At 37.8% G+C, this 22,381-nt stretch overlaps 1 protein-coding gene and 1 pseudogene across 11 annotated transcripts in view; one reads left to right on the plus strand and one right to left on the minus strand.

The window, feature by feature from the left end:
* The first annotated feature begins 1,055 nt into the window (after window positions 1–1,055).
* LOC100626234 (cytochrome c pseudogene) lies at window positions 1,056–1,587 on the plus strand (annotated as a pseudogene).
* A 3,438-nt stretch (window positions 1,588–5,025) lies between these two features.
* Window positions 5,026–22,381, minus strand: part of ALKBH8 (alkB homolog 8, tRNA methyltransferase) — a 42,862-nt gene continuing 25,506 nt past the window's right edge. For 10 of the 11 annotated variants that reach the window (XM_084975939.1, XM_084975937.1, XM_084975938.1 and 7 more), the window contains 4 exons: window positions 17,747–17,898; window positions 14,671–14,927; window positions 7,107–7,256; window positions 5,026–6,104 (listed from right to left, as the gene is read on the minus strand). In XM_084975939.1, coding sequence (XP_084832065.1) covers window positions 5,544–6,104; window positions 7,107–7,256; window positions 14,671–14,927; window positions 17,747–17,898 — 1,120 coding nt within the window. In that variant the 3' untranslated portion in view covers window positions 5,026–5,543. Of the gene's footprint in view, window positions 6,105–7,106; window positions 7,257–14,628; window positions 14,928–17,746; window positions 17,899–22,381 lie in introns of all 11 variants that reach the window. The other variant, XR_014815169.1, reaches the window with a different exon arrangement.

Below are 22,381 nucleotides of genomic sequence, written 5' to 3' on the forward strand. Positions count from 1 at the left end.
GACAAACCAAAATTGCATTTGAACTAAAGTGTGGCAGCCCCACAGGATAGGCCCTAAGAAGTGAAGTTTCACACTCATTTTTATTCACCACACAACCCATCCCAACCATCAGAAATCCTGATGGTTCTACCTTCAAATTACATATCCAAAAGCTTTCTATCTTTCACCACCCCCACCCGCCTATTCCTTCTGCATGATCCCAAAGCACATGGGAGGGGCACCCTCTCCCTGATCCCCACTCCTGGGGCCAGGCAGAATAGCTGGCACACAGGAAGTCACCCTCCTTCAACATATTGGTTAAGGCCTGCCTTCCCACTCCCACCCAAGAAATATGGATCTCCCTTGGGCAGTGTTCTATCATCTGCAGTAATCTCCGGGGGGGGGGGGAGGGAGTCGCAAATCCATCTTCATACTCATCTGGACTACAGCAAAAACCTCCCAGCTGGTCTCCCTGCTTCCACCCTCATCCTCTTGTCTCATCTCCACAAAGCAACCAGAGTAGCCTTCAAAATGGAAGTGAGATTATGTCACTTTTCCACTCAAAACCCTTCAAATAGTTCAGCATCTCAGAGAGTTTTTGGCATATCCTACGTGATCTACCTCAGCTCCCAAGTAACTATCTGCCTTTATTTCCAACTACTCTCACTCATCTCACCCAGCAACACTGGCCTTCTTGTGGTCCTTCCTCTTCAGCCCATCACCTTAGGTCTTTGCATTGGTCTTTTCCTCTCTCTGGGATGTTCCTTCCCAGATAAGTAAATAGTTAACACCTCCACCTTCTTCAAGTCTTTGCTCAAATGTCACCTTCTCACAGAGAATTGTGCTGACCAGTTTTAAAAACTGGAACCCATCTGACATCCCACCTGTAACTTCTTTTTCTGCCCTACCTCTTCTTTTGTTATGATGGGGAAAATGTATTACTTTACAACATAATATATGGTTTTCTATTCCATCATACCACTCCCTCCAACTAGGCTGTAAGCTTCATAGGGGTAGAATCCTTTTTGTGTTCACTGATTATTCAAAACAGTAACTGGAGAAAGTGGGACGTCCAGCCTGTGAGTGGTGGCTTGGCTGTTGAGCTCGGTGAAAGAACGATTTTAAAATGGGTGATGTTAAGAAGGGCAAGAAGATTTTTGTTCAGAAGTGTGCCCAGTGCCACACTGTAGAAAAGGGAGGCAAGCACAAGACTGGTCCAAACCTCCAAGGTCTCTTTGGGTGGAAGACAGGTCAGGCTCCTGGATTCTCTTACACAGATGCCAACAAGAACAAAGGCATCACCTGGGGAGAGGAGACACTGATGGAGTACCTGGAGAATCCCAAGAAGTACGTACCTGGAACGAAGATGATCTTCGCTGGCATTAAGAAGAAGGGAGACAGGGAAGACTTGATAGCTTATCTCAAAAAAGCTACTAATGAGTAAAAGTTGGCCACCGCCTTATTTATTACAAGACTGAAATGTCTCATGACTTTTATATGTGTGCCATATTTAAATTGATCTCATACTCTAGAATTCAGATCATGTATGGCTGATGGAATGTTTCTGTTGGATGATCCTGACTTAAATAAGATTGGTTGGTGGCTAAATGAATATGGTCAGCTTTTTGAATTTTAATATTAATTCTAGTTCAACAAGTACTATCACTGTCTTTCCCTTCTACAGAGATGGTTAAACTTGAATGTGGAGTGTTAAACTTTTCAGGAAAATGGTGAATACCTTCTCAGAACCTATAGGAGATTGGTTTTATATTTAGATTTCTATAACTGCTTATATTAATATATTTAAATACTGAGAAGACCCCTTCACTATCTCATAGAACAGAGCAAGATTCACCTGTGTTTCAAGTTGTGTTCACTAGCCTGTTAAGGCATGAGCCAAAGGTAAACTGACAATGTCCCCTTTATCTTTTTGGTCTTAACTATGCCAATTTCATTAAAATTACCTGTATTGGAAAAAAAAACAAAACAAAACAGTAATTGGCAAATAGTAGGCAGTCTTAAATACATGTTAGATGAATGAATGAATGAATGCCTATGTCAAGTTGACCACACACACACACACACACACACACATAGACACACAGACACACACGGATTAAAAAAAGTAAAGACCAGATTTCTCTTAGGGATATGATTAGGGCAGAGGATGAGGAAGAAACAAGCTAGCATTTGTTGACCATCTATTTTGTAATAAGTGTTATGCTCAGTATTTTATATGCAATCTCATTCAATCCACTTAAAAGCTTTCAAGATAATTATTGCTATCCTCCCTTTACAAGTATTTCCCCAAGGTCTCCGCAGTTAGTTAGTGGTGTTCAGTCTCAAATCCGTATGATGTGAAAACGCTTTATTCTTTAGACCAATTTGCCTCAGGTCAGAAGTACACCAGGTAAGAGTGTTTAGTAAGGCAGATGTTAAAAGACAGGAACACCGTTGCAGCAATACTCTGCTAAATACAACTAATTTTCAATGATTTGGCTATAATTCTTACAGAATGTAAAAGTACTCAAGTCTTCTGAGCTCTGTTATTATTTCTTATACTTTTATCTTATCCAGTGCTGATTTGAACTGAGAATATTCTATCCTACAAATTAGATTTGAAGTCACTCTGGGGGAGCTTTTTTTTTTTTTTTTTTTTTTTTTTTGGTCTTTTTGCCATTTCTTGGGCTGCTCCCATGGCATATGGAGGTTCCCAGCCTAGGGGTCCATATATTTTCATACTGTCAAACTGTCAAACTGTCAAACTGACAGTAGAGGGAGGAGTGAAGAATTGCTACTACATTATGGTACCTCAACACCATCTGTGAAAACTTAGAAGTCTTTCTCTCACTAACTAAAGAATAATAACTCTTCAAAATTATAGTCTTAAACTTACAAAAGTTAATTGGGAGTCTTACCTTATATTTTCTCTTCCTTCACAGAAATTTTTTGGCAAAATAAAGACTTTTCCTAAAGAAGACTCTTTAGGGGAAGAAGGCAGGCAAGATTTTACCTTGAAGATCAAACTACAAAGATGTAGCTAAGAATTGGGAAGCTGAAAATGCGTGGAGAGAAGTGATACATTTTCTGCTCACTTCTCTGAGTGGAAAACATTCAATTAGTTGACTTAACTCCCTAGCAAGGACAATGGTTCTGCTTTGTAAATTCTTTTTTTTTGGGGGGGGAGGGGTCAGGTGTCAAATCCTTTTTTTATTTATTGAAATAATCATGGGATTTTTCTTCTTTATTCTGTTAAAATGGTGAATTATATTGATTTACAGTGTAGGCATCATGAGCCACTCTTATCAGTTAGGGCTGTGGGAACACCCCTGAAATCCAAGTTCCCAGATTCCAGGCAAGGGCTAACAATTGCAACTAGGTCTTTGTAAGGATAGTAGTGCTATCCTTAACATAGCCTCCTGCTAAGTTAATTTTTTGTGTTTGATATGGTATGGTTGCCTTTTCATACAGCTCAAAATACTTTCTATTTTCCCTTTTGAATTCTTCCTGATTCTATGGGTTAATTAGATTCAAAATTATTGAAGATTTTTCCAGAGATCTTTTTCTTATTAATTTATAATTAAATTTCATTTTGGTCAGAAAGCATATTTTGTACGCCTTTAGTTCTTTTTAAATGTATTGAGTCTTGTTTTATGACTCAGAAGATGGTCTTTTCAGTAAATATTTCTTGTGTACTTCATAAGGATGTGTTTTCTGTTATTGTTAGCTGAAGTGTTCTAAACATGTCAATTAGAAAGCTATATCTAAATTTGTTACCTTAATTGTAGAATTTTGTTATGTAAATATAAACATTTTAAAACAAAATTGTTTTAAACAGAATTATTACCTTACTCTTTAAATACAAAAAAAAGGAAAATCATCTATTTCATTTAGATTTGAAAATATATTAATATAGGTTGAACTTCAAATTTTGATGTAAAGTCCTAGATAAAACTATTTTTAGCCCTGTAGTTTTTTTCTTCCCATATCATGAACCATAAAATTCATCTAGAGGGAACAGTTATAATCCTGTACTGAAATTCCATGACAAAAGTAATTAGTGAAAACAATTTACTTCTGCATGATAATTGACCTCTGTTCCTCCTGGAAACTTGACCTAGGGTATATTAACTGGGTAACTATGGTATACATGTAGGTAAAACATAACCCCTGACTGCACTGGGCTGGAACAAAATATGAAAGAACTAGAAATGCCAATAATGACACCACAGCTTTAGCTATTGTGGCATAATTAGGTCTAACTAACAATTCTAATTTTTGCTATTTAAATATATGAATTGAAAAAGTATATTTGGGAGTTCCCCGTTGTGGCTAAAGCAGTAGTGAACCCAACTACTATCTATGGGGATGTTGATTCGATCCTTGGACTCACTCAGTGGGTTAAGGCTCTGGCTATGAACTGTGCTATGAGCTGTGGGGTAGATCACAGATGCAGCTTGGATCTGGCATTGCTGTGGCTGTGGTGTAGGCCAGCAGCTATGGCTCCAATTCAACCTAGGGAATTTCCATATGCCACAGGTGTGGCCATAAAAAGAAAAAAAGAAAAAGTATATCTGGGTTGCCTTTAACACCTAGAGCAATGCATTAGGAATACCAGTTAACTCTTGGTAATAACTATAGTCAGGATTAGCAGTTATTTCAGCCCTTTAAAAATAACCTTTTGTTCTCAAGTGAAACCCTTTCCTGTTTTATTTTTTTCCTGTGGCATTTACCACTAGTATCTATTTATTTATCAGCTTATTGTCTGTCTTTCCTTCTAAAATGTAAGCTCCACAAGGGTGTGAACTTTGTTCCTTCTTGTTCACTGCTCCCCTCCCATAACTTAAAATAGTAACTGGTATATAGTAGAGGTTCAAGAAGTATTTATTGGATGAAAGTACCTCTTAACAAATGGGTATTATCCCATCGACCAAAATTTTACTGAGTACATACTATGTGTCAAGCCCTGTGCCAGTAAAATGTAGTGAGAGTGGTTATTATCTATGATTTTAAAGAGCTAAAAAACCACAGCTAAACTTTAGACAATTTTCTATTGAACAGGAATTTTTTTATTAAAATGTTATATGATTACTTTCCTAAGATTCCACATGATTTAGCTCATTTAGTAGTACTTTATAACAAAAGTTGATCCTCAGAGATCCCTTATGGCACAGCAGGTTAAGGATATGGTGTTGTCACTGCAGCAGCTTGGGTCATCGCTGTGGCTTGGGCTTGATCCCTGGCCTGGGAACTTCCACATGTCACAGGCGAGACCAAAAAAAAAGTTTATTTTCAAAATGCTGCACTCTCACCCTAGGATCCCAAGTATCCTAAAAACCATCCATGTTCCTCCCTGTAGGATAAGCCTACATTTATGTTTTAAATGAACAATAGCAGTAGACTGAATATTTCCTAACTAATCTCTACTTCCAAATTTCTCTCAGACACTCTCCTTTGAAACTCTTCCACAAGTTTTCTCTTTAAGTAAAAATATAGGTAGTTTGATCTCCTTTTTTAAAAAAGCTGAGCATTTCTTCCTGTATATGATATGTTCATAGAGATAATCAGACCTTTTGAAGAATCACACACCAGTTCCCCTGATCATAGTAGCTTTGCAGTATGCTGACATTGCTCAAAGTCTGGCAGGCAGCTTCCAGTTCTCCCTCACAGAACACATGGTAGTAACGATGCAACACAGGACCTGAGTCATGGGATCCTAATGGACCACATAATGGCTCAACAGCTTTGTCTTTACCGGGATTTCCCTTAAGGTGCCAGGGAACCAGCAAGTCTTGAGAATGAAAAGAAGTCCTGTTAGTGTGAATAGGCAGCTTGGAATTAGTAACTTTCCTCGAATTACATCCTCCCTCCTGAAAGTCATTATTGGAGGGGACAGAACATGCTGCATCTTGGTTGCCCACCTCAGGCATATGCTTCACAAGCAACTCTTCCACTGGTGTATGACTGCTGATCTCCTTTTTCTTTCCTTGGCTAATTCTATTTTCTCTAAGATACTTGGACTTCTTCTTCTTATATTCTTGTTCCATTGCCCAGACATAAATGAGTGCTTTCCCACCAGGTCTGAGGAGTCGGACAAGTTCTTGGAGAGCTGCCACTCTACGCTCCTAGTGAACAAACAAAAACAAAAAACAACACTGCCACTTATCAACCAGGAGATAGAGAGAGGAAGCAAGCAAATATAACTGACTATAGGACTATTTTCAATTAAGATGGACAGCCCAGAAAATCAAACAAAATATCTTACGTCAAACAAAAGAGAACAAAAAAGGAGAGTTTTGATCTGTGAAGGGGTGGGGGGGGGGAGTATTAAAGAATAGGGGAAACACTTTTTTTTTTTTTTTCCTTTCTAACAATAATATAGAGGCGTAGAGGGTTTTCTGTTTTGTTTTGTTTTGAATTCAGGTAAGGTCATAAGGTGTACTGAAACTGCTGGTAACTCCAGCACAGAGGGTCTATAACATTATTGCTTAGAATAGGAGAGAAACCAGTAACATCTAGGAATATTAAGATTTTTTTTCCCTATAAGAAAAATATAAAATATAAAAGTCATTTATTTTAAAATTAGGAACATACATGACTAATTAAAAAGCAAGACTATATCACTACCAGCTACGTACCTGAGGTTTGAAAAAAAGAATAGGAAAAGAGGAAAAACAGAATGGGAAAACATGGAACTCGGATTGTCAGGAATGAGAATCAGAGCTGAGAAAGCAAGATGGGAAACCGAAAGAAACTTGGAGGCTGAGGAAAGAGAGTTCTCAAGAGGCCTAGAGATGGTATCTCTTAAAGTCTCTTGAACTAAAATTCTCTGACTCTGTGGATTTGAGAAAGGCACTTCAAGATGACCAAGCCTCAGGGCAGGAAAAAGGCAGAAATGTGCAGCAGTAAAAGCATAGTCTTCTCAGATCCTGTTTAAGTAAACACCACTCCCATGCAGCTCATCTCCACTCCACAGGCTTTCTTTAAAAAACAGGGCAAGTTGAATCACAACAAGAAAACAGAATGGAAAGAAAGGAAAAGCTAAAATAGGGTCCAAATCAGTAAAATCTATGAACATTTCCTGCCACTTAGTTACAAGTTCTTGAAGCAAGAAAGAGAGTACTTACTGCCGTAGCAAAATGATGAATAACAGCAATGGAGAGGCAAGCATCACAAGACCCACTGCGGATTGGTACTGACAGAGCATCACAGACAATGGCCTGATATTGCCTCTCTCTACAAATGTCCACAAGGTTTTGGCTATGATCACAGCCAATCTGTAACAGATAAAGAAAGAATTGCATAACATCTTATTTAAATGTCACAAAATGGGAGTTCCTGTCATGGCTCATTAGAAATGAATCCAACTAGTATCCATGACGACACAGGTTCAATCCCTGGCCTCGCTCAGTGGGTCAAGATCTAGCGTTGCCATGAGCTGTGGAATAGGTCACAGACGTAGCTCGGATCCCGCATTGCTGTGGCTATGATGTAGGCCAGAAGCTCCAATTTGACACCTAGCCTGGGATCTTCCAAATGCCACACTTGTGCCCCTAAAAAGCAAAAAAAAAAAAAAAAAAAAAAAAAAAAAAGTCACAAAGTTATTAGATTTCATATTCATTGTGAAAGTGTCTGAGACCCTGATATTATCAGTTATTACAGCCAGTTTAGTATTTATTACCTTAACAGGTATCAAAAAGAAATCAAATTAGTGAATGGAAACAAATGGCTAGAATAAAAATAACATGGGTAGAAATCAGAGGTCCTTATTGGCAACTAATTGATCACCATTCAGAATCTAGATGTTTCTGTAATATCATACTTTTTTTACGATTTTTTTTTCCATTATAGCTGGTTTAGTGTTCTGTCAATTTTCTACTGTACAGCATGGTGACCCAGTTACACATACATGTATACATTCTTTTTTCTCACATTATCATGCTCCATCATAAAGGACCAGACACAGTTTCCAGTGCTATACAGCAAGATCTCATTGCTAATCCATTCCAAAGGCAGTAGTCTCCATCTATTAACCCCAAGCACCCCATCCATCCCACTCCCTCCCCCTTCCCCCAAATCATACATTTTAAAATGGAACTTATCCCATAAAAATAGACATTTAGTCTTTTGGGGAGAGCTACAAACAAGAGGTCCTAAGATATCTCTTATTGCTAAATAAATTATTCGATGGCCTAGAAAGAGGAGGGTGGCTTATTGTTTTTCTTGCTTCTTTATACTTTTTTTTTTTGGCCACATCCATGACATATGGAAGTACCTGGGCCAGGAATCGAATCCGAGCCACAGCTGTGACCTATGCCACAGCTGCATCAACACTGGATCCTTCTAACCTACTGTGCTGCGCTGGGGATTGAACCTGTGCTGATGCTGAGACAATGCTGATTCTTAGCCTGCTCCACCAGAGCAGGAACTCCTATACTTTTCAATATGTATTACTTGTACCATCAGAAAATAAAATCTGGAGTTCCCGTCACGACGCAGAGGAAATGAATCTGACTAGGAACAATGAGGTTTCAGGTTTGATCCCTGGTCTCGCTCAGTGGGTTAAAGATCTGGTGTTGCCATAAGCTGTGGTATAGGCTGAAGACACGGCTCAGATCTGATGTTGCTGTGGCTGTGGAGTAGCCCGGGAACTTCCATATGCTGTGGGTGCAGCCCTAAAAAAAGCAAAAAAAAAAAAAAAAAAAAAAAAAAAAAAGAGAAAAAGAAAAGAAAATCTCCCAAAGTAAAAAAAGTTAAATAATTTATTTCATTATTTAAAGCTATCGAATTTTGTTCTGCTCAATACCCAGTCTATATATATCAAAAATAAAGTGTTGAATTCAAAATTTGTGAAATGCTACTGAATTAAACCTTTTGGTACAACCAAACCATTCTGTGGGAATGACAGCACTGAAGGCAGCTAGTAGCATTCTTTCATCTCCTCAAGCTGGTGAGGTTTAATATACCTTCTGCATGTGTCTGGTTCTGTGGCAAGTGTTTGAGGACTAGAACTGCCTACCTTCTCTCTAGTTTTGTTGCTGTTTTTGTATGAAGTTGTACTGTTTAGTTCTAAAAATACCATATATATATATGCATACATCTATTATATGTGTATATAAATGTGCGTGCATATATATAGAGCGTGAGCACACATGCACGTGCAATGTGCACATGATTATCTCCAGATATTTATTCTTAACCATGTCTCTACAATAGTGAAAAGAAATGTATAAGAAGATCTAGCAGAAGTAGACACTTTATTTTTCTATCTATTCATTTGAATTTTTGATGTAGTGAGCATTGATCATTATGGTTCCCTTGGTCTGTCTGAAAATAAAGGTATGAATCTTTTTGTTAAAACTACTATTTCTAAGTCACACTGCCATGTTAGTCATACTTAATATAAATTTGCTCAATTTCTAATTAGTATTAAATAGCTTCTGTATTCTATCCCATAGCTAAATTAATATCTGAGGTATAATAAAAAGTAAAGTTTAGCAATATCCTTTTGATATATTTTATTTTATTTTATTTATTTTTTTTTGTCTTTTTGCTATTTCTTGGGCCGCTCCCGCGGCATATGGAGGTTCCCGGGCTAGGGGTCGAATCGGAGCTGTAGCCGCCGGCTTATACCAGAGCCACAGCAACGCGGGATCCGAGCCGCGTCTGCAACCTACACCACAGCTCACGGCAAAGCCGGATCGTTAACCCACTGAGCAAGGGCAGGGACCGAACCCGCAACCTCATGGTTCCTAGTCGGATTCGTTAACCACTGCGCCACGACGGGAACTCCCTTAAGTTTTTTTGTTTTTTTGTTTTTTTTTCCTTTTGATATATTTTAAAATGGAAAAGTACTAAGGACCCATTAATAATAACAGTGGGAGGACTCTGAATTAATTGCTCCCTTTGCCAATGTAAAATACATAACTGGCAACTACTTTTATTTATTTTCTTCCATTATTTTATGCCAATGGTCATAATATCAAGATGACAGTACCACTCAAACAATATGCATATTATATTTTGGTGCTTGCCAGGTTTTATTACATAAAATTCAGCTCATGGAATCAGAAGCTTCAAGTATGCCCCCAATTCTGACAGACTGCTATAGCTTGCTAAAAGTTAACAAGAAGAAATCCAACTTGCCTATAAAAACAAATCCCTAGAGATAGAACTCAATAGTTATTCAGAGGAGGAAAGTTATTACCTGGGAACCACAGATAAAACAGAACAGGGAGAAGAGAAACCAAACAAAAATGGGAGAAAATTTCCTTCTTCCTGACAGACTTTCACAGTAATGTATACAGAGCACTCCTTTTCACCAACAAGAGGAAACAGGGGCAATTTTAAGCATAAAGAACTAGGTCAAATGTACACCTGACTCATGCCTAGACTAGTACTTTCATCTTTCACTTATTTTGCCTGAGTCTTCCACAGTCAAATGATCAGTATTTTTTTCTCTTCCCTTTCTAGTTTTAAATTCTCTTAAATTTTTATACCAAGGAGAGTACTAGGTATTTGAAATTCTCCCTAACAATGTTGCATAATGTCAACAACAGACAGAAAATGGCTTATGTATAAATATTCATAGACAGTAAAGGGCTCATGTAAAGTTACATATTTCTTTATGTTGGATGGAGATGAATGACAATAAAAACACTAACTAGTTGTGCTTAAAATGCATACTTATACTTCTGCATAATTTTAAAAATCCTCAACACAACATTAAATATGCAATTCTGGAAGTGCAGGTAAAAAATGAAAAAACATTCAACTTAGTAAATCAAACTAAACAAGGTTTCATTTTTCTCCTAACAAAGTATAAAAAAAGACTTTTAAAACCAAAGTATACCACAGTGACAGGAGAGTGATGCAACTTCCTCTCATAAAGTGTTTGGTGAGAGTACAAATCAATTTAAAAAAGCACCCTGGCAAACCACTTTTAAAGGAAAATAAAAAGGCTCACAACTTTTGACCCAGTAATTATTCTTCTAAAAATGTATCCTAAGAAAATAATCCAAAACACGGAAAAAGGTAAACAGGCTAATGAAATTGCCTTTTAGTGGGCATCCATTACATGTTAAAGCAGATTCTTCGTATTAATGTAATTAACTCTTATAATGCACTTTGAGTTAGATATTATTATCACTATATTACTAATTTCTCTGTTTTTGTTTGTTTGTTTGTTTGTTTTTTAAGGGCCACACCTGAGGCATACGAAAGTTCCCAAGCTAGGGGTCAAATCGGAGCTACAGCTCCTGGCCTACACCACAGCCACAGCAACACAGGATCCAAGCCGCATCTGTGACGTTACTACAGCTCACGGCAACATGGGATCCTTAACCCACTAAGCAAGGCCAGGGATTGAACCCACATCCCCATGGTTCCTAGTTGGATTCATTTCTGCTGTGCCACATAGGAACTCCTATTATCATAGTATTACTGATGAGGAAACTTTGTCTCAAAGAAGATAAGTAATTTGCCCTAAATTGAACAGTAGTTAAGTGGTGGGCAGGGATGTAAGCCCAGGTCTTTTACACTCTAAAAATTCACTTTCTTCTTTCTTGTCATATTGTCTTTAATATTCATGCTCACTACAGTGTTATTTATAATAGCTCCAAGCTGAACACAACCAAATGTCAAGTAACATCCACCTCTTAGAATATCATGATGTCCAGGAACTATAGAAGACTGAATATCAAAATGGAAACATACGTGATATAAATGAGCTATTAAACTGTATGCGTACTCATGACTATATAAAAAATTTACAAAACACTATATTCCTCACAATAAACTGATTTATTAGGGCACTGGATTATAAGAGAATACTTTCCCTTTCACTTGTTTTCTGAATGTGCCTATATTATTTTTATTGCTCAAAAATATATGGCTTTTTAAAAACTATTAAAAAATATGTAATTACAGGAAAATTAAAGTGGTAATACATAGTTTAAAAGGCAGAGAAATAGGCAAAGGCTATAGTAAAGTACAGGGAGAAGATCATTTTATTTTATTATTATTTTTTTTTAAATTTTATTTTCCCACTGTACAGCAAGGGGGTCAGGTTATCCTTACATGTATACATTACAATTACAGTTTTTCCCCCACCATTTCTTCTGTTGCAACATGAGTATCTAGACATAGTTCTCAATGCTATTCAGCGGGATCTCCTTGTAAATCTATTCTACGTTGTGACTGATAAGCCCAAGCTCCTGATCCCTCCCACTCCCTCCCCCTCCCATCAGGCAACCACAAGTCTAGGGAGAAGATCATTTTAAACTCTCAATTGGAATTCTGGCTTTAGTAATAACTGGCTGAACAGTAGAAATACTACTTAATATCTCAGAGCCTCTGTTTCCTCATTATAAAAATACCTACTTCTCAGAGTTAATAGGGGAAATCAAAGGAAATGATATATACTAAATATTTCAATAACCACATAAGAGCTATGTAAATGTTAGTTATTATTACTACATGGAACAAAAGATGAACAAGAACTCTTGTCCTGGAGTCTAGATATAAAGAGAAATCCACTCTACTCTGAGTTAAGGCAACTTACTCTGAATTAAAGCCCACCCACTTTGAGCTGCCACATTTCCTTCAAGGTCACAGAACAGGAGTTCCCATCATGGCTCAGCAGAAATGAATCTGACTAGTATCCATGAGGACAGAGGTTCAGTCCTGGCCTTGCTCAGTGGGTTAAGGATCTGGCGTTGCTGTGAGCTGTGGTGTAGGTTGCAGATGTGGCTCAGATCTGGTGTTGCTATGGCTGTGGTGTAGGCCAGCGGCTACAGCTCCGATCCTAACCCTAGCCTGAGAAACTCCATATGCAGCGGGTGCAGCCCTAAAAAGACCAAAACAAACAAACAAAGAAAAAAAGGTCGCCAAACAGAGCACTAAATGTATGCTGGTTTTCATGTAAGAAACCGAAAGTGAATTTGCTCCTCACTATTCAACATACCATAAATAAGCTTCTATCATGTGCCAAGTAAGTGAACAACAAAATAGACATGATCCCTGCCATATCTGAGCTTACAGCCTGGTGTTCTGTCACCACTGCTAGCCTTTTAGGTATCTCTCTTAGCTGAACGCCATAGAGTATGAACTCTGCAGTTGGAGATGAGGTTCCTGACACCTTGTAACCCTGGGCATGTCATAACCTGACCAAGTGTCAGTTTTCCCACTTTCCCATTTATAGCACTTAGCACAGCAGGTACTTGACACTGTTAGTTTCCTTTCTTTTCTTTCCTTTACTGGGTAGTCAACAGTTAAAGCAAAACAAAAACAAATGTATAAAAGAGACCTACATAAATGCATCTCCAATTCTTACAGTTATAAGCAGACTCCTATTATTATTATTATTATATTTGCAATCCCAACTATTTACAACAATCAAAAAAGTCCATACCGTATATTAGTAACTGTTTATCTAAGAAACACATCTAGGGAGTTCCCGTTGTGGCATAGCAGAAACAAGTCCGACTAGGAACCATGAGGTTGCGGGTTCGATCCCTGGCCTTGCTCAGTGGGTTAAGGATGCAGCGTTGCCATGAGCTATGGTGTAGGTCGCAGACACGGCTGGCATTGCTGTGGCTCTGGTGTAGGCTGGCAGCTGCAGCTCCAATTAGCCCCCTAGCCTGGGAACCTTCATATGCTGCAGGTGTGGCCATAAAAATACAACAACAAAAAAAGAATACGTTTGGACTGAGGGTGCTCTGAGACCAAATATCACCTAATGAATAAGCTAGATCAAGCCCTGGCTATGCACATCTCATATACTGTTGGTACCATTATAAAGGTAATGAGTTTCTTGTAGGTATAAAAAGCATTCTTGGGGAGTTCCCGTCGTGGCGCAGTGGTTAACGAATCCGACTAGGAACCATGAGGTTGCGGGTTCGGTCCCTGCCCTTGCTCAGTGGGTTAACGATCCGGTGTTGCCGTGAGCTGTGGTGTAGGTCGCAGACACGGCTCGGATCCCGCGTTGCTGTGGCTCTGGCGCAGGCCGGCAGCTACAGCTCCGATTAGACCCCTAGCCTGGGAACCTCCCATATTCTGCGGGAGCGGCCCAAGAAATGGCAAAAAATAAATAAATAAATAAATAAATAAATAAAAGTCTAATCTGAGATCCCTTATTTAAAAAAAAAAAAAGCATTCTTATAAAATTTAACTTTGAAAATAAAGCTAACAGCTAATTGCTGATGCTAGAACTGAAGAAGTCTAAAAATGAAATGGTTCTTACCCAGAACACAGAAATTTTTAAAAAGCAGAACAAGCTCATGCATGACTCAGGTCCAATAAGAACAGATTCACCACATATACTACTGTTTTTTTTTTCTTTTTCTTTTTGTCTTTTTAGGGCTGTACCTGTGGCATATGGAAGTTCCCAGGCTAGGGGCTGAATTGGAGCTGTAGCCACCAGCGTGCAGCACAGTCACAACAATGCCAGATCCAAGCTGCTTCTGTGACCTACACCACAGCTCACGGCAACACTGGATCCTTAACCCACAGAGTGAGGCCAGGGATCGAACCTGCGTTCTCATGGACACTAGTCAGATTCGTTTCTGCTGAGCCAGGATGGGAACTCCAAATTTTCTGTAATGACCTAAAAACTGAGCATTATATCATGTGGAAGAAAGTGATAATAACCTTTACAAATTAAGCAGAAAGCCAGAATCAACAGTTACTTGCCATATGTAATTCCTTATTGATGCCAAGATACTTCCCATTTCCACAACCAATATCAGCAACCAATGAACCACTTGGCAAATCTTTCAAAAATGCCACGATGTGTGGCCAAGGGGTATGCCTTGTGCTGCTGAAGTGCCCAGCGATCTCTTCATAAACTCGATGGACATATTCTTGTTCCAGTTGTGAGGCTTCTTTATCATTCTCTGGAAATGATGGAGAAGTCGCCTTCATTTGGCTGTCACAAACCAAAGGGTAACCTAATGATAAAAATAAGACAATGTAAACCATTTATTTTTTGTCCAAATGATTCATAAATTATGATTTTTTTCTTAAAAGAAAAAGCATTTCAATCCACACTCACTAGGTTAAGTAGGCTTTGATTTATCAGTATAAAAAAGTAGCTCTTACCTAACAAGTCCAGTTGTATATGTGAGGGGGCTAATATAAGAAGAAGGGGGAAAATCCACTTGCAACAAAATGTGACTGCAGTTCTGCATGCCTTATAATGAAGATACCTATTTTATTTGGGATTAAGGGTTCTTTTATTCAGGATAGGATCTTAATGGGCCTGGACTAACCAGAAATTTAGCAAGTAGCAAGATTTAGGGTTTTTCTCTTGGTAGGTGAAGGAGATAAATTCTGGGGGCCCTAGCTAGGACTCTCAGAAGAACAAGACCTAGAAACAAAGTATCATCTGGTAATAATCCCAAGATTTAAGGAATACTATATATCACTGTATAGATGGGGAAACTGGCATATGTAACATTAAATAATGATCCTAAAGTGACAAAGATGGTAAGTCACAGAGTCCTAACCCAAGCAGCAGAGGCTCAAGAACCCACATATTAAATGACTATACCTCCTTCCCTAGAATGAGCAAAACTCAAGAACCACCACCAAGTAGAGAAGGAAATTTAGGATACAATGTTTCAAATTAACTTCGAAGTCATTTCCTGTTCTCTACAATAATGTCTAAAACCCATTTTAAATCCTTGCCTCTTCTCTCCTACGCTATAATTTCACTTTGTGTTCAAAGTCTGTGTCACACAACAACCTTTTATGGGTGGTATACTAGAGAATAAAGGAAGAAATGTGCTCCCAGATAAACCACAGATAAGACTAAGGCAAGAATTATAAATCACATGGCAGCAAATAATTGGGCTGTAGCAGTGAAAGCTTCAAGAATCTTCCCTAAATATAACTAGAAGATGCCAAACCTAGTCCCTACTATTGTGTAACATGAAGATCTAAACATTTCAAGTGGACATTTAAGAAAAGAGTGGCCCAGAGAGTTGGAGAGCTCTACAACTCACGTGTAGAAACAGATGGGTTATATTATGCTGGTTATATCAGAATCACGATTACCTCACAATATACATTATAATTATCTTAAACTGTCTTGGTTAAAATGTTATTCTCTTAGAAATTATGAGTATCTAAGTTATGCAAAGGGAGGATCACTTTAAATCCACACATTTTGACCAAAAGTATCCAAAAGTAGCCTTGAACTTTAAAAAAATCTGGAAACTGAATAAACAGAGCTTCTTTTAGCACCCCATACACTAAATTAATGTCCATAACAAAGAAATATTTGCATAAGAAACTTGTCTCTCCTATTGACTTCAAGTTCCTTGAGAACAAAAGCTATTCTGTATTTTTCTATACCTTGTAAAGCTACCGATAGTATTAGGTATTCAACAAATACTAAATTAATATTAAAGTTGTTTTTTCTTTAAAGTCACACCCAGCATATGGAAGTTCCCAGGCTAGGGGTCAAATTGGAACTACAGCTTAGGGCAGCACCACAGCCACAGCAACCTACGTGGCAGTTTGTGGCAATGCTGGATCCCTAACCCACTGAGTGAAGCTAGGGATTGAACCCACATCCTCATGTCAGGTTCTTAACCCACTGAACCACAACGGGAACTCTATAAATAAACATTTTTTAATCAATAAATTTTTTAAAATGTTTTAAGTCCTCAATGACACTTTTAGCAAAAGAAATAAAAACCTGTTAAAATCTATTTTACATTTCACTAACATGAAGATACCAAGTATGATGATTCCAAGTTTTCTAATAGGATATCTTATTGTTATAATATGGATATTTAAAAAAAATGTTTTTAATATAATAAATCCAAAAGTTATTGCTAAGATAAAACCCATAATTAAAATCCCTGAGATGTAAAAAGAACCTTACTATCACTGTCATTATAAAATATTACTTATAAAATGAAAGGGGTTTTTTATTCATTGAGTCTAAGAAATACAGGTCATGATGTACTTGTATAGACAATTCAAAACAGCATCCTCTTGGAGTTCCAATCATGGCTCAGCGGAAACTAATGTCACTTGTATCCACAAGGCTTTGATCCCTGGCCTCGCTCAGTGGGTTAAGGATCTGGCATTGCCATGAGCTGCAGTGTGGTCACAGGTGTGGCTTGGATCCCATGTTGCTGTGGCTGTGGCGTAGGCCAGAGGCTACAGCTCCAAGTCAACCCCTAGCCTGGGAACCTCCATATGCCACAGGTGCGACCTTAAAAAAACAAAAACAAAACAAAACAAAACAAAACAAAACAAAACAAAAAAAACAGCATTTTCTTCACAAGTTTTTCAATACTCCTTTCCAAACTGACTAAAACATAAACCACTGTTTATCCCCTAAAGTTATCTATTTACTAGAAATGATTTGTCATCTCCAACCTCCTTGTTGGGTTAATGAGACATAATTTAGAAACCTGACAAATTGTTTTCCAAAAAACCCTATTTTTGTACAAATGATATTTAATGTCCCCAAACTGCAGCACTCTTAATTGTGACTTCAATAAAATATTTATTTGGAATTCAACTATGCTTGAGGAAAATAAGGATGAATAAGATGCAATCTTTGCCCTCAAAGAATATAAACTCTAATGGGGATGGTTAAGAAAAAGTATATGAAGTACAAAATACAGGCAGAAGATGGGAAATGCCATTACAGAAGTTAAGACAAAGCTCTTCTCAGTTTCTGAGGGAACTTTAGATTTTCATACTATATTTACTCCATTTTAGAGTAGAACCAAAATTATGTACTTACTACAATTACAAGGTGTTTGCCTCACTTTCCTAAATGTAAATGATGTCCGTATTCCTCTCTTGTTTAAAGTTAAGTCTTCAACATCACCGGTGATAATTCCACTTTTGTGACCCCTGGATGCTTGAACAGTATCAAATTTTCTGGGTGTGATTCTAAAAACAACAGTCAAATTCATTTATTTAACACTGTATTCATAAAAATATTTCAGGTCCTTTAAAAATATTAAGGGAATAGAATAAATCTAGAATTTATTACAAATATCTATTAGATTCCCTGAATTGCTAAGCACACAGGAAAAACAAAACAAAACAAAGAAATAGAAGTTTCTGTCTTTTAAGAAATTATCTCTAGGGTAATCATTAAAAGAATTTAGGCAATGGAGTTCCCATCATGGCTCAGTGGTTAATCTGACTAAGAACCATGAGGTTGCGGGTTTGATCCCTGGCCTGCTCAGTGGGTTAAGAATCTGGCATTGCCATGAGCTATTGCGTTGGTCGCAGACGCGGCTCGGATCCCGAGTTGCCGTGGCTCTGGTGTAGGCTGGTGGCTACAGCTCTGATTCAACCCCTAGCCTGGGAATCTCCTTGTGCATGGGAGCGGCCCTAGAAAAGGCAAAAAGGCAAAAAGACAAAAAGACAAAAAAAAAAAAAAAAAGAATTTAGGCAAACAAACTCTTCAAGGGGAAAATAGAATAATAACAAACATTTAATTTATACCAATTCCAAAGAAGGAAAAAACCAAGGAACTGATGAGACAAAGAATAAACAGATGGTAAATATAAATTCAGTATCAGTAATTAGGTTAAATGTAAAAGGACTAAAAAAATCCGATTATAGAATTTCAGACTGGATTTGTTAAAAAATCCAACTATATGCAACAGACACCTTATAAACAACAGAGAAGAGTTGAAAATAAAACAATAAAAAAGATAAAACATAAAGAAAACAAATATTTTGCATATACCTAGGAAAACCAAAAGAAAAGTGGTATGGCTATACTAATCAGACAAATTAGACTTTAAGGCAAATAATATAAGAGATAAAAAGGATCATTTCAGAATGATTAACAGGGTCAATTCAACAGAAAGATATAAAAACCCTATATATTTGTATGCACCTAACTAATAGCATAGCCTAAAAATATATAAAGCAAAAAATAAAATAAACAAACAAAAACTAAAAGGAGAAGCAGACAAATAGAAAATTCTAATTGGAATTTCTAATATATCTTTCTCAGTAAGTGAAATCTAGTTGAGTCAAGGATATCAACATGAGAAAACAACAGATAATAGCACCAAAAAGTATATGATTAATAAGTAAAACAAAGATTGAAAATTAAAAAGACTGAGAATTACAGCCATTGTAGACTGTAAGAAAGTTTAAAGGGAATCTTGAAAGTATGATCAAATTTTTGAACAGGAAAAAAGGAATCATTTGGCCTCTTCAAAGTTAAATTTACAGAGTAAAACGCCCAGATCTTATATGCACAGTTCAATGAATTTTGACAAACGTACAAAAACATGGAGCCGCTATCTCAATGAAGATATAGAACATTTCCAGCTAGCCAAGGAAATTCCCGTGTCCCTTTCTAGTCAATCTTTCCCCACCTCAAGGCAACCACTATTCTGACTCTTCAGGTTTCTATCAGTTTAGTTTCACGTGTTCTTTTTTTGGGAGGGTGGATGGGTGGGAGGGACCCACACCTGCACCATGTGAAAGTTCCTGGGCCAGGGACTGAACCCAAACCATAGCAGTTGACAATGCCAGGTCCTTAACTAACTGAGCCACCAGGGAACTCTTGAGTTTTTTCTGTTCTTGAATTTCATGTACATTTGGTACTATCTTATGTCTGGCTTTGTCCATTCAACATAAACATTTTGAGATTCAGCCATGTTCTTGGTGTTTTGATAGCTCACTGTTTTTTAAATCACTGAGTAAAATTTCATTACATGAACATACCATAGTTTATCCAAAATCTCCTATTTATTGAAATTTTGGTATTCCTAGTTTGGGACTATTACAAATAGTCCTGTGAACACTGTTATACACATTTTTTTCAGGTGTATACTTTTATTACTCTTGGGTAATAAAAGAAATTGGTGGGTCATAGACTAATTACTAGTTTTCCAAGATGGTTGCACACAATTTTACATTCCTACCAGCAACATGTGAAAGGTTCTGGCTGCTTGACATTCTCACAAACACTTAGTGTTGTCTCAGTTTTAAATTTTAGCCATTTTAGCAGGTGGCAAGTGCCATGAAATTGCAGTTTAATTAATTAAGTAATTAATTTGTTTTTTATCTTTTTAGTGCCACACCCTCAGCATATGGAAGTTCCCAGGCTAGGGGTCAAATCAGAGCTGCAGCTGCTGGCCTACACCACAGCCACAGCAACACCAGATACAAGCTGCATCTGTGACCTAAACCCAGCCTGAAGCAACACTGGATTGTTAACCCACTGAGCAAGGCCAGGGATCGAACCCATATCCTCACAGACACTATGTTGGGTTTTTAACCCACTGAGCCATAATAGGAACTCCTTTTTCTTTTATAGTAAGTGCATTTTGAAATCTTTCTTAAAAAAAAAAAAGAAAGAAAGAAAGAAAAGAAAAAGAAAAAAAAAACTTTGCTTACCCCAAAGTTGAAAAAATATTCTCTTGTATTTTCTTTCAGACATCTCAGTTTTTGCTTTTACATTTAAACCTATGAGTGACCCCATATTAATTTTTGTAAATGGTGTGAGGTAGATCAAGGTTCACTTTATTTCTACATGGATCTCCCAGGTGTCCTAGCACCATCTGTTGAAAATTTTTTTTCCATACTGAATTGCGTTGATGTCTTTGTCAAAAATCAACTGACTATATCTATGAATATATTCTGTCCTACTGTACAAACATACTACACTCTTTGACTAAGTAGCTTTATATATTCTAAGTCTTAAAAATCATGCAGAATAAATCTTCCAACATTGTTCTTCTGTTTCAAGACTGTTTCAGTTATTCCAGATCTCACATTTCCTGATAAATTCTGAATATACTTACCAATTTCTACAAAAAAGTCTTTTAAAATTCTGATTTGAATTACATTAAATCATTAGGTCAATTTGGGAACAATTGATATCTTAACTCTATTAAGTTCCCTGTCCGTGATTATGACATCTCTATCTCTTCATTTATTTTGGTCTTCTGTAATTTCTCTCAGTGATGCTTTACAATTTTTGGTGTATATATGCTGTGTATATTTTGTTAAATTTATTCCTAGGACTTAAATCTTCTGAAGCCAAGTTTTCTGCTTGATTTACTCTCACAAGGCTATCTGCCTGTCAAAGTGGGTTTCATATTCACAGGGAAAGTACTAATAAGCCCGAAAGATCTCAGCAAATTACAAAATAGCATAATTTTATGCTAAAGTTGTTTACCTCTTTATCAAGAATCAGATGTTTACTACATGTCTAGGAAAGAGAAAGACTAACCATATAATTAAAATGGATTTGATCCTAAAATGAACTAATACGATGTATTTCAATTTTCAACCTTCATTTGATCATTGTTATACTGTTTCATTCAATCTGTTGTTAGAATCAGAATCCCCAAAAGGCAACAAGAGCAAAAATAAACAAGAGGGACTATATCAAACAAAAAGGCTTCTTCTGAACAACAAAGGAAACCATCAAGCAAATGAAAAGGAAACCTGTGGAATTCCTGTGGAATGGGAATTCTTACAGCATGGAAGAAAATACTTGTAAATGATATACCCAATAAAGAGTTAATATCCAAAAAATATCAAGAACTGATGGGGACCAAGATGGCAGAGTAGGAAGACACTGGGTTCACCTCCTCCATGGCACCAAAATTAACAACATTTACAGAGCAACATGAATCAGAACAACCTGAACACTAGCAGGAAAGATCGTCCACAAATAAAGATATAAAGAAGGAACCACAATGAGATGGGCAGAAAGGCGAGAGGTGGCAAAGTCAAGAATCATGTTCCTGGGGTCTGAGCCCAACATCAGGCTCCCCAGCCTGAAGGCTGCACTTGGAAGACAAAGCCCCAGAGCGTGTACTGAAGGTCCATGTTACTTTCCAGAAAGCCAGAGGGCTGTGGGAAAAAAGACTCCACTCTGAAAAGGCACCACAAAACTCACATACTCTGGGACCCAGGGCAGAGGCAGTAATTAGAAAGCAGCCTGAGTCAAACCCACTTACTGATCTTAAAGAACCTTTCAGAGAGGAAGAGGCAACTGGGACTTACTTGGGGACAAGGACACTGGCAGCAGCCACTTTGGGGAGCTCTTCCTACCATGAGGACGTTGGTGCTGGCAACTGCCATTTTAGAATCTTCCCTCCTGCTTATTAGGGTGAGGACCTGGCCCCATCCTCCAACCAGTAAGAACCAGGCCTGGGACACTTCAGCCAGGCAGGTAGCTGGGTGGGAACACAGCCCCATCCACCAGCAGGATGACTGCCTTAGGACCCCTTGAGCTCTCAGCTCTGTCCCAGCCCACCAGAGGGCCCAGGACTAGCCCCACCCATCAGCTGGCCAGGACACCCAGGCCTTGCCCTATGTACCAATGAGCTGAAACCAACGCCAAGATACCTGGGGCTCCTCAGCCAACTGTGTCAGGGAGTGGCCC

Source organism: Sus scrofa, chromosome 9 (genome assembly GCF_054392235.1).
Source record: "Sus scrofa isolate SSC_HxYL_T2T_F1_AM1 chromosome 9, Sscrofa_HxYL_maternal_Yorkshire_Landrace_v2.0, whole genome shotgun sequence".
Lineage (NCBI taxonomy): Eukaryota > Metazoa > Chordata > Mammalia > Artiodactyla > Suidae > Sus > Sus scrofa.